The following is a 13186-nucleotide window of genomic DNA, read 5'->3' as shown; positions in this document are numbered from 1 at the left end:
TGACAGAAATATCTTTATTTGTTTTTATTAACAAAAATATCTTTATTGCAGCCATGTGAAACGCAAGATACATGTTGCCATTGCAGATCATTTTGGAATCAGTAAGGACAAACTTTACTTAACTCATCCAACCTTCTTTTCTCGCATTATTTCGGCACCTCCCCAGACTGTCCATGATGAATATTGGCACCCACATGTTGACAAGGTATGATTATAATATATAGTTTTACCATAGAATTATTGTATAGATACATAGTTATTATGATGTAACAAAGGAGGACAGGATTAGGAATGAGTATGTAAGAAGGTTAACAAAGGTGGTTGAAATATGAGAGAGAGTGCAGGAGGGAAGACTGAGATAGTAGGACACCTACTGAAAAGAGAGAAAGACCATAATGGAAGGTATGCCATGGAGATGGAAGTGTAGGGTAGAAGAAGTCAAGGATGTTAGAGAAACTGTATGAGGGAGAACTTGACAGAGAAGGGACTTACTGAAGCAGAAGTGCCCCACAGAGGAAGCATCTTATCCAAAACAGTGACCCAGTATAGAAACAAGACTGAGCTGAGATGAAGAAGTAGAGGAATAGTTAATACTTGTTTGTTACCATCTATTATAACAACAATAGTGAATGATACAAGGTATCATGACAAACCCATCAGTCATAATTGGCTTTAACTTTTTGTACCAAATGCCTTCAAATGTAACTTCTGAAGGCTTGAAGATGGTAGAATAAAAGCTAGAAAATTATCAATTTGATTTCAGTTGCTTACCAAGAAATTACTTAGCTCTAGGCTTCCTGCCATGGCTGACCAAAATTCAAAATTTACTGGGGCTCTGCCATCACTTGTTTTAGAACCACCAGGTACAACACAACAGAAGACCCCAATTTGTTTTCTGCTGAATCTGTACCTGAGTTACCTGACTACTTCACAAATATCTGCCCCTGCTTTTGTAGCTGCAAATGTGAGGTGTAATCATAGTATGCATCTATGGTTGTCACGTCGAGATCAGAAAAATACGGAACATAGTTGTATAAGAAAGAAAGGTTATGGCACGCAGAAAAAATTTAGTGACCGTTTCTGGTAGGTCTGAGTCCCCATTCTTAAAATCATCGAGAGATAAAGTGGCTAGCAAGTCACATGCAGAATTACATGCACTAATAGTAATTGAACTTAACATACGAGCTGCTTCCATAATAACAGAATTTTCTGAGGTGTTGTATTTACAAGCCAATGCTACCGCTACATGTTTTTCAGTTCTGCTAGAAAAAACAACTGTACCTTGCTTATTACTGTGACAAAAAAATGACAAATTTTAGAATCAATTTGTATTTTTCAGAGCTAACAAACCTGAGGTCTTAACAATAGGATATTCCCAAACGCAGCTGGTAAACTTGTTAACCCTTAAACGCCTAAGGGGTATAATAAAAATCGTCTCTTGTATGCCTAGGGGGTCCCGGAGTGAGCGCCAAAGCGGAAAAAATAATTTTTCCAAAAAATCACAGCACGCTTAGATTTCAAGATTAAGAGTTCATTTTTGGCTCCTTTTTGTCATTCCCTGAAGTTTAGTATGCAACCATCAGAAATGAAAAAAAATATCATTATCATATATAAATAATGCGATATATGATAGCACGATAACAAAATTTCATATATAATTTTATTCAAATCGCGCTGTAAGCAAAACGGTTAAAGTTAATGAGTTAATTTTTGTTTTCGTTGTATTGTACACTAAATTGCAATCATTTTGGTATATAACACATTGTAAAACGATCAAAGCAACACAGAGAAAATATTATCACAAAATGATGCACGAATTCGTAACGTGCGGATGTAAAAAAATGTTTTTTTCAAAAATTCACCATAAATCTAAATATTTTTCTAGAGACTTCTAATTTGTTTCAAAAAGAAGATAAATGATTGAATATTACTATACTGCAAGAGTTTTATCTTACAATTGCAGTTTTCAACCATTTCAGATGAGTTAAATTTGACCGAATGTCGAATTTTTTTATATATCTTTTTTATATGCAAATATTTCAAAAATGAGAAAAGCTACAACCTTCAATTATTTTTTGCTGTATTCTACATAAAATTGCGCACATTTTCATATATAAAATTGTGAAACTCTTAATATGAAATTGAGCAAATATTCTGAGAATGCGACGTACGCATTTCGGAGATTTGCGGCGGAGAATCCACGCGCGGAGGGAAGGAAAGTTTTTTTTTAAATTCACCATAAATCTAAATATTGTGCTAGAGACTTCGAATTTGTTTGAAAATGAAGATAAATGACTGAATATTACTAGACTGTAAGAGTTTTAGCTTACAATTGCGTTTTTCGACCATTTCGGTAGAGTCAAAGTTGACCGAACGTGGTTTTTTTTCTATTTATCGTGATTTATATGCAAATATTTTGAAAATGAGGAAAGCTACAACCTTCAATTATTTTTTGTTGTATTCTACATGAAATTGCGCACATTTTTATATGTAAAACTTTAAGTAATGGCTAATTTAAAATGGTGCAAACATTACAACAATCACACGTATGATTTTTTTCGGAATAGTTACCGGCCGGACGTAAAGAAAATGTTATTTTTTTCATAAATTCACCATAAATTGAAATATTGTGCTAGAGACTTCCAATTTGTTGCAAAATGAAGGTAAATGATTGAATGATTGAATATTACCAGAATATAAGAGTTTTAGCTTACAATTGCGTTTTTCTACCATTTCGGTGGAGTCAAAGTTGACCAAAGGTTGAAATTTTGGCACATCATTATTTATATGAAAATATTTCAAAACTGATGAAGGCTACAACCATTGGTTGTTTTTAGTTGTATTGTGCATGAAATTGCGCACATTTCCATATATAAAACTTTATGTAACGGCTAATTTAAAAAGGTGCAAACATTACGACAATCGCACGTATGATTTTTTCGGAAGAGTTACCGCACGGACGTAAAGAAAATTTTTTTTTTTCATAAATTCACCATAAATCAAAATATTGTGCCAGAGACTTCCAATTTGTTGCAAAATGAAGATAAATGATTGAATATTACTAAAATATAAGAGTTTTAGTTTACAATTGCGTTTTTCGACCATTTCGGTAGAGTCAAAGTTGACCGAAGGTTAAAATATTGGCACTTATCGTTATTTATATGAAAATATTTCAAAACTGATAAAAGCTACAATCATGAGTATTTTTTTGTTGTATTCTACATAAAAATGCGCACATTTTCATATATAATACTCCATGTAACTGCTAATTTAAAATGGTGCAAAAATTATGTCAAAGTGACAAAATAATTTCTGAGATGTGTCACTGATACTTTTTAGTGCGATAAGAAAGAAATTCGCGCTTGCGCGCCTGCATAACGATTGTAAACAAAACAACACCTTGATCCGTGAACTCCCAGCATCCCCCAAGGCGCGTGATTCAAAAGTTTTTGGCTGGTAGGCCTATAAGTATTTTTCCGCAAATTTTTAAAAAAACTTTGGTATGTCGACGTAAATTACATCCGGTCGGCACCCAAAAGACAATTTATCTCGACGTAAAATACGTCCAATAGGCGTTTAAGGAATACAATCGGAGATTGTAAGCAAGGAATCTTTGAGATCTGGCAACGCCTGCGCATACGAGGTGAGATCTGATCGAAGACCGCGTCTAACCCTCTGATACCCAGTCTTTTCCTAACCACCTTGGAGAGTAGACGTTTATGCTTTGCTCTCCTCTCAAGCCGGTTGTGTTTTACCTGTGTTCTTTCTTTCCAGTGTGATTGAGTGCTTATGTTTTGGATTATGGCTTCCTCAAGAACTACTCGTCCTTGCCAATGTATGTGTCCAGGCATCCGAGGATTTCGTTGCTCGAGGTTTTTAGCGTCTGTGGTAACGGACTAGCACACCACTTGCAGTAGGTGCAGAGCTAACTTTTGTACTATAATGAAGCCTTGTCCGTAGTGTTTTGCCTGGCCTAAGGCTCAGTGGAAGCTGTTTTACAGGAAGAGGGAGCATCAGAGAGTTTCTACTCTTCCTACTTGGGAAGGCTTTGCTTCTTCTACGTGTAAGGAGTCGTCGGCTCTTTTTCCTTTGTAACTAATTCTGTTGTTCATATATCTCTTTCCTTTTCTTCCATTGATTCGTCAATGGAAGTATTGGGAGTGCCACAGGCTGATGTTTTGTGTAATGTTACCTCTTCTCCTTCGGGCTCCAATGCTCGTCCCAAAGGTGGGGAGGCTTGCGCATCACAATCTTGCCCAAATGTTCTAAAATCTCATCACCTAAGTTTCTTGCAGTGTGAGGTAAAACATCAATGTCTTTTCCAGCTGCTTCTTCCTCTAGCAATCTGCAATAATGGCAATACAGTGAACAAAACATTCAGGACGGTTGTTCTCTATTACTTAAGACTTGATATATTTAAAAAGGAGTGCCATTGCATAATGGTTTTTTTTCTTGCCATAGTTACTATATTTTAAAGTTTTTGACTGAAAATAATGCTGCCCATCTTGACAGGCCTTTTACTATCATTTAAAGCAGTTGCAGTTTCTTTGATGTGTTTTCTACGGATACATAAGAATATGTCAAGGGCCCTTCCTTTCCTTTCACCATTTTGTGAAGGCATCGCAAAATATACATATTTCTGCTTAAAACACCAGATGATAAGGTTTTCAGCATGGCTGCCTGGCTTCTGAGAAGTCTTTGGGACTTATCAACTTTAACCTTTTCATCATCGAAAGGAACAGCAGTGAATCTATAGAAACAATTGTAATGGTATCCATCACTCAAAGATGCCAATTCTGGCAAAGCCTCCCAGATGCTTGAGTACTTGGAAGACTTGAATCTTTTGGTGCCTGACTGATGCTGCCTTTACCTTTCTACATTTTTCTTCATTAAATTGCTGAACTATTTCTTCTTTATTGTCTGCGTTTTCATGATGGACGATGCACTTTAATGATAACATAATGCCTTGCTGTTTTCTGGAAAATTATATAAAAAAGTTAAGCAAAAACCTATAAATTTTCTTACATTTCACTATCACATTCTTGTTGAATTATTTAAATCTGACCATTGTTGAATTGATGCCATCAGATTATGTATTGACTCTATGCATTTATACTTGCCTCATTAATCTCTTTATTTCCAGGTATCTTGAAATAATTTAAAAATTTACCAGTTTTCATTACCAGTGTACTTTACAATTATTTGATTTTTTGTATAAATATTGTACATTTTTTGGCAGAGTATTTTGAAATAGGTCAGGAAAGTATTACTTACCTATAAATAATTTCTTGCTAAACTTGAACCACCTTTATGAAAGAGTGACATATGAAATATTGGAATAATGCCATATCCTGCAAAAGTGTACCAGAGTTGAAGGTTATCACAGAATACGTTCACTCACATAGTTAATTCAATATAGTGAATATAAAAAATAGCTGAACAAAATAAGAAAAAATTGACAAGTAAAATAAGTCTTCTTCATTTTATATATTATAAAACAAAGCAAAGTTTGGTGTGATATTATTATGCAAATGTTGGAAACAAGAACTTTTACATACTTCAGTTGCAGAATAATGCCATATTCATAGTTGCTTTCAAAGCTTCCAGTATACAAAAGCTCTGTGAAGCATGTGTTTTTGTATGGGTAAACCTAGGGTTTTGTTGTTTAAATGGGCTAGAAATTACTTTATTTATAAATGGTACTTTTTTTAGTGGGGCCTTGACCTTTTGAGCCATAGTGACCTATGTCTGGGACTTTTTTTTTGCTAACATTTTAATATGTAAATGTTTTTTGTGAAATTAAAATTGATTGCGATATTAACATTAGAATATGATGCACGTACCTCAATATTTTCAACCAGTTCAAAGATTTAAATTTTTTAGAAAAAAGCCTCAGTAAAATTTCAACCCACCACTGCCAATTTTTAAGAGTTGCAGTTTTGAATGCCCCAAGGTAAGTAAGACCTTTAAAAAAGACCTATTAGAAGTTTGGTCTTCTCCAGCAAATAAATGGACCCTGGCTCATGGACCATTTGATTTGCTATCTAACACGGTTACGGAGTCAGATTTGTCTTTTAAGCCTTTTATTGAGAAGACTTTGAGTGTCAGTGCAAGTGTAGTGCAGAGTGGTAGCACAGTGCTCTCTGAGGAGGTGGCTGTCCATCCCACTAAGTCTCTTAGGCAAAGATCACTGTCCTGCTGTCCCCTCTTCGGGTAGAAGACATGCTGGAGGTCCAAGGGAGTCTGGTGGGGCTTGCCCACTGGCAGTCGCTCCCACTGTCGATCCTGTAGTGCACCCACAGGTTTCAACAGAGCCCCAATGGAAAGGCATCTCCTTCAGTGCTCTGATGTCAACGAATTCAGATGGTTCGTCTCATGTTGGGAAGCACCGATGGAGTTTTTCCTCTGCCTCTCGAACTTTGAAGAGGCAGTCCACTGTTGACGACAGCTCTCCACCGCCGGTATTTGTGGGGGATGGGTATCACAACCCCCGTCCTGTGAATAGCTAAAATCTGTAAATACTTAAAACCCCTCTAAAAATGCTCAGAACTGACTATTAAAACAAACAAAACCTTTAAAACTGCTCTTACCTGCACTTAGTCATGAAAATTATATGACATTATAGTAATTTGTGAGTATTTCTCAGTGAAAAATACAGCGAATAATGGGTATATACGGTCCATAGAAAAATCCGCGAATAGGTGTCTGCAAATTGTGGGTCCACAAATAGCAGGGGTCGACTGTACGTGTAGGGATTCGGGGTGTAGCCCTTCTTTGTCTATTACCGCATATTTACTTTCAGAGGGCTTCAATTTATGTGAATAAAAAGCTATTGGGAAAAGCTGGTTATCATGTTGTTGAAGTAGTACCCCTCCTACCCCCCGATCTGAGGCATCAGTTGCAATAAAGAATTCCTTACTGAAATCGGGAAATTTTAAGATATGAGAGATGCCCAATATATCTTGTAATGTATCGAACACCAATTGATGTTTTCCTTCCCTTATGAAATCTGCCCCTTTCTTAGTAAGGTCAGTTAAAGGAGCAGCAATTAGTGAATAGTTATGCACGAACCGGCGGTAGTACCTGGACATACCCAAAAACTGTTGTATGCCCTTAACATTAGTGGGTACAGGGAAGTTGCTGATGGCTGAAACTTTATCATGGACTACTTTAAGACCTCGACGGGATACCGTAAAGCCCAAAGAGACTAGTTCTTGTTTAACCAATAGAGTGCGACTGTCGCCCCTGAGCGACGACAGACACGTTATAGAAGAGCGAACATCGACACTGGTTTACCACCATAGAAAAACGTTTACCCTTAAAATTACTGGTCCATTTTCTTTGATTTACAATAATAGCAAACCTGATGGCAATATCTAGCACCATCTATTGGTGGCGTCCCGAAACATTTCAATAACAAAAGCCCTCAATGTTTACGCCCAGCTATGCAAGAGATGACTTGTATTTTGTTCATTTATTCGTTATGAATTGGTATGTTTTACTTATTAATGCATTATTTGTGTTATGAATCAATGCTGGTTGAAAGTAATATTTTGATAAGTTACCACAAGCTTATGTAATAGTAGACTGTAGCAGATATAATGGCCAGAATCTAAATGTTATTTTTTGGCCCTTTAACTGGTCATTAAATTTTGAGCCTTTTAATCTATTGTAAATTTACACAAATGTATGAATCAGTAAACTATATATGTTTTTATGTTAGGCTATATAAAGACATATACTTTTCCTCATATACTGTATGTATATGTAAATTATATGTATAAAAATAGAGAAACAGAGGAAGAAGTAGAGAGAGAGAGAGAGGAGGATTTGCTTAGTCGAGACATAGTTGCCAAAGTGTTTTAGGTAGGCTAGGATTACTGGACATTGTTTGGGAAAGGAAAAAAAATGCGTTTTAGAGGGCTAGGCTTAGTGGATGTTGTTTGGGAAATGATAAATGAGTACTGAATACTGATTGATTTAGCCAGTTTATTTGGAAAGTGTTGAAAAGTTAGTACTGACAGCAATGCAAGCTAAACTTAGAACACCAGTCATTATTATTTTTTCTTGCATTTCCTGTCTTGCTTTTGCTTCACATGCACAGTTGTGTAGGTTAGATTACTTTTGGTTTTCCGCTCTAGTTTTACATTTTTATCTAAGATAATGATTGTGTTATTGGTTTTTGTATCACTCACACAACTATGTAGCCTATGCTTGCTGTGTAGGTTAGCTTAGTTTTCAGCCCGAAAAAGTTTTAACAAGAGTTACCGTTTGATCAGTGGTTAGTTACTACTGATCAAACAGTAACTCTTATCTTGTACCAGTTTACATGGTTTTGCAAATGGATTGTTGGAAGGTTATTCAAAAAGGCCACTGATTGGTAAGAGGAGACTGGAATCACCATTATCAAACAGACTCACAGGCAGGCATTTCATTACTCAATTTGCAAACAAAAATCACAAGCCTGATTATATTGTTTGCAGTACGTATAAGAAGTACTGACTGCTGCTTGAAAAAAAAAGGGCAGTGCAAAAGAAAACAAACAACATATCACTGTGAAACCTGTCCTAACAAACCACCTTTGTGCATTTTGCCAGTACAAAAAGACCTGTGAATGTAAAAAGCAATGAAAAAATAGTGGTTAGCTGAATTTTTATTTTAAAAGTTTTCTAAATGAAAATACCCATTTCGTTTGAGAAGAGAATACAATGCACTAAATACTTTTTAATTTCATTCCTGTCTTTATTTCATATATAAAAGGTTCTCTCTGTTATTTTCATATAATAGAAAATGAAATGTATAAAATAAAAGCTATATTGTAAGTTCTTTTCCATTCTTTCTTTCAACACTACAAAATCTCAAAAAAACGATACGTAAAAGGTACTTATTTTACCAAAGAAAAAATATTTTTGTATGGAGTTATTTATCAAGAAATTGTTGCAAATTCAATCCACATGCCTTTTCTTTAATTTTACTCCCCAAACAAAATGCTGGGTCAAGAATTATGTGTAATCCACTCCCAACTTTTTTTTCAGTATTTTTCAGGCCTTTAATCACATTTTAAGAAAAAAAATAATGCCAGATATGGAAAATATAGGTCCTGTTCTTATAGCAAGAGGTATATGAAGTCAATTGGAGCATTTTTATTTTTTTATGAAGTTTTACACACCCAGGGGGTAAATTCCAAATGCATATTCTCTGAAGAACTAACTCAAGTTTACGCAAGTGCTCTTCTATGGTATTGGAAAAAATTACAAGATCATCCATATAGGCGGGGAGAGTTACAGCTAGCAGGTCACCAAACACTATATTAATCATTCTTGTGAAGGTGATATGGGCGCAGTGTAAACCAAAAGGCACACGTAAAAATTCATAATGTCCCCTTGTCGTGCTAAAAGCGGTGTAGGGTGTGCTTTCCTTGTCCAAGGGTATCTGGTGAAAGCCTTTAAGTAAGTCCAATGAAGTGAAATATTTATTCTGACGTAACAGGGATAAGATGTCATTGATACATGGCACTCGGAAACGATTGGGAATAGTTTCCTCGTTTAAGCGACAGAAGTCTACACATATTTGCCGAGTCCTTTAATTGTTGTGCTGAAAAAGGTTTTTGGCACAACAATTAAAGGAAAATTGTAGAGGCTAATGGATTTTTTTTATAACTCCTTCGGCTAACATTTTATCTACTGCATTGATTTCTTTCTGAAATTTCATAGGAAGGCGATACGAGGGTACATAGGTAACCTTATTTTCATCCCTTAACCAGATATGATGTTCTATTACATCTGTTTTTCTTAGAGATACCTCGCTTGTGGAAAAGCTCGAAAAATTTTTGTCTGGTCCCTTTATCTTGGATATTTGCATTTATTTTATTTCTGATTGATTGTAAAAGAGACTCATCTACAGTGGGTTGCACTGGGTTAATTTCAGCGACAGTAAGAATTTGATACTTATACACTTCAATGTCTATGATGTGTTGGTTCTCTTTGATAACTAAATCAGTATTCAGGTGGTTACAGTTCAATATTGACCTAGTGATGGGAATCAACAATATACAAAGCTTGTGTTATGGAAAGTCCATTAATTTTCGGAGAGTCTGGAAGGATTAAAATTTCTGACAATGGTAAAATTTTCCTAATGCGTATCGAGAGATATGATGGTGTATTAGGTTCGAGCGACTGCGTGTAGGTTGCCAGAGCGGGTTTCTGAGAGTTGTGTTGGGTGGCTTGAATGATATCTTTGTTCATGAGACAGGTGATAGGTTCTTCAATGTATGGTACTGTTTGAGTATCTGTCTCCCTTTGGTCCAAAACGGATTTTAATGTGTGCAAAGACCTGTAGAATTTTCCCTTGATAAACATGCCATTCTTTGCATGAGTTAGAACAACATTTTGAATCCACATGCATGGATATCCTACAATTACAAGTGGATACATACTAATGTGTTGGACTATGACAAAAGTATCTGTGAGCATACATTTTCCCACACGATACTGCACTTGAGCTGTACCCACTACGTTTAATTCATTATTTCGGATGCCCGATAAGCGGACTTCGCATTTCTCAATAGGGAATTTAGAAAACAGCCGGCGGTAAGTATGTAGGTCTATTATGTTACGTGGACTACCGGAGTCGAAAAATAACGTAAAGGGTTAATGTTCTAAACTGACTGCATGCAAGGTAGGACGTAGCTCATCTAAATTAATGATAGCATGGATTCTGTGAAAATCTATGGGATCTTGCCTTGACTTCTTCAGTGTGGTTGTGTCATACACAGGAAAATTCTGGGTTATGCACGTGTCTTCATGGCGATCAAATTTATTATTTAGTTAAAAAAATTATGGTATGGACGACCCAACATCATTCTCCTCCCCAATGGAGTTATTTACAGGTGCAGGTTTTGCCTTGGACACTCAAAAAATTTGCCATATTTTGGTTATTTTACCCAGAAGGATTAGGAACTGAGTTCCCGGAAGGTTGATTAACTTGTGTTTGTTTCTGAGCAGTGTTACCATGAGAGGGTTTTTTCTTGTTGTTGTTGGGGTGTTTCTTCTTATTGTCACTACTGACGTTTCTGTGTATTTTTAACATTACCCACCCAGTGAATGGTTACGAGCATTACACTGAGCACATGAATGGTTTGTGCTATTATTAATGGAGCAAAAATGCGTACGACAATCATTCATCATATGTCCTGTTCTCTTACAATTGAAACAAGTTGCCCCGACCGAATTATTACTAACTACATTTACTTGTGGTTTATTTTCTTGTTATGAAAAGGCCTGGACAAGAGATGGGTCTAAATCTGTGCATTTTGACAGATGTTTCTTAACTTGTTTGAATATGTCCAGTTCTGTACTGTCGGGAGTTAGTTTATCATCAAAACTGAATTAAGGCTTCTGGCAACATTGCTGATATGAAAGTTAGGTAGATTAGCCTGACGAAGTTCTTTGTGGTAATATTATTACCGTTAACCCAATTTGACTGATTAAATTGATCCATGTATTTGCTCAGATGGTCTGCAATTAATATTCCTCAAAACTAACGCTTCAACCAGCGCTTCCTCGCTACCGTAGATTGAACGTAATTTCACCTTTAATTCTTCCCAAGTGTTTGCCTCTTGAAAGGAAATCCCCTTAAGGTATGACCCAATGTCACCCTTAGCAAAATTAGTGAAGCTTTTAGCTTCCTGAAGCTGTAAGGATGGAATTGTTATACATATTGCTTTTAAATGACCGTCTATGGATGAAATCCATGATCCAACCCCTTGTGTCAAAAATCCATTAACTCGCCCTTGGAATGGTACAATTGCTGACCTAGCATTAACTAAAGTCAGTACAGGAATGCTGAGTGGGCCAGAGGTGGACACTCCAACCGGTGTGGCAGTAGCCATCTTTACCACAGGTGTTTTACGAACAGTACGTCTGTTAGCAATACTATAAAAATATCTGTATGAATATACCCTACCACTGCACAAATGCATACGACAACTAGTTGCCTACCTCAACAAAATGCACTCTGAAAAGGAAACAACACAGAAAATTATATAAGTCCCACAGCAAAAGATGAGAAGAACATACACTCGTAAACACAGTAAAAATATGAAAGTGATATCCCTGAAAAAGAGAGTTGGTAAAAATGACAGTATTATTCCTGCAAGCGAGGGTTTTTTTTAGTAAATGTCGTTTTAACTCGACCAGGAACAGCAATCCGAACGTCCTGAAATCAAACAAGTGAAGGAATTGAATGACTCCACAGCAATGAATAATAGAGGTCTACTTAGCTCGTATATATGGCGTGTCTTCTGCTTGTGTATAAAGACATTCTATTCCAGTCACCGTAGTTGTCCTTCATGTCCCAGAGGCAGATGTGTTTGCTTGTTGCAGCGACGTCCAGAGGCGGAGCCGCGGATGTGTTTGTGTGCTGCAGCGACGTGAGTTTCTCTCCGTCGTCCTGTTGATGATCTTCCAGGAAGCATGTGTTTATGAGATGTTTTGAAGCTGATGATAGGAAGATGAAGACACAGATTGATGATATATTAGTGTATTGTTTTGTCTAGTAGAAGTCGATATTCATCCCAGATTTGCTCAGTTGAATGTCGGTGTAGGTCGGCCCAGGAAGTTTTCATGGCCACTACACTGCGCTGCCCGACGTATAATTCATTCTTAAGATGTGGCAAAAGTGATGTGAAGACCAAGTCCATAGCTGTCTAACTGGTTTCCCTTGTAATGGCTTCTTGCTGCCACCATTATTGTGCTTCGACCAGCTTTCTCAACATACAGGAAAACGGTCTGCCAGAGTTATTTAGGATTCACAAAATAAACTATAATATTGATCTATTATTATCGTAATAAAAGAACTGATGGTCTGCGACATTTGTATAGGTACATACGTGGTGCCATATTTTTATTCTTTCTGTGATTTACTAAACTGTGCTTTAATACTACTTTTATAGTTGACTCAATGATTGTCACACATATTATAACAGTATAGAAGAGAATATCTTACCACTATTGACATTTCATTTCTTATCACTGCAAAAATATTTAAAATATGAATTTTTGTAAACAACACAATGTTGTTATTCTCGACCTAAGCTAGTTGACATTTACTCTTGTCCTAAGCTGTTTCTCTCTCTCTCTCTCTCTCTCTCTCTCTCTCTCTCTCTCTCTCATTCCTTCTCTCTCTC

The 13186-nt window shown here is 36.3% G+C and overlaps 1 protein-coding gene across 3 annotated transcripts in view; it reads left to right on the top strand.

Moving 5' to 3' along the window:
* The window catches only part of LOC135211023 (2-oxoglutarate and iron-dependent oxygenase domain-containing protein 3-like), a 235341-nt gene that overhangs the window by 184618 nt on the left and 37537 nt on the right, over positions 1-13186 (top strand). For all 3 annotated transcript variants that reach the window (XM_064244053.1, XM_064244052.1, XM_064244054.1), the window contains exon 6: positions 52-205. In XM_064244053.1, the coding sequence (XP_064100123.1) occupies positions 52-205 (154 nt within the window). The remainder of the gene's footprint in view (positions 1-51; positions 206-13186) is intronic.

This window comes from Macrobrachium nipponense, chromosome 4 (genome assembly GCF_015104395.2).
Source record: "Macrobrachium nipponense isolate FS-2020 chromosome 4, ASM1510439v2, whole genome shotgun sequence".
Taxonomy (NCBI): domain Eukaryota; kingdom Metazoa; phylum Arthropoda; class Malacostraca; order Decapoda; family Palaemonidae; genus Macrobrachium; species Macrobrachium nipponense.
Note: the sequence above shows the minus strand (reverse complement) of the source record. Positions and strands in the feature narration are given on the sequence as shown.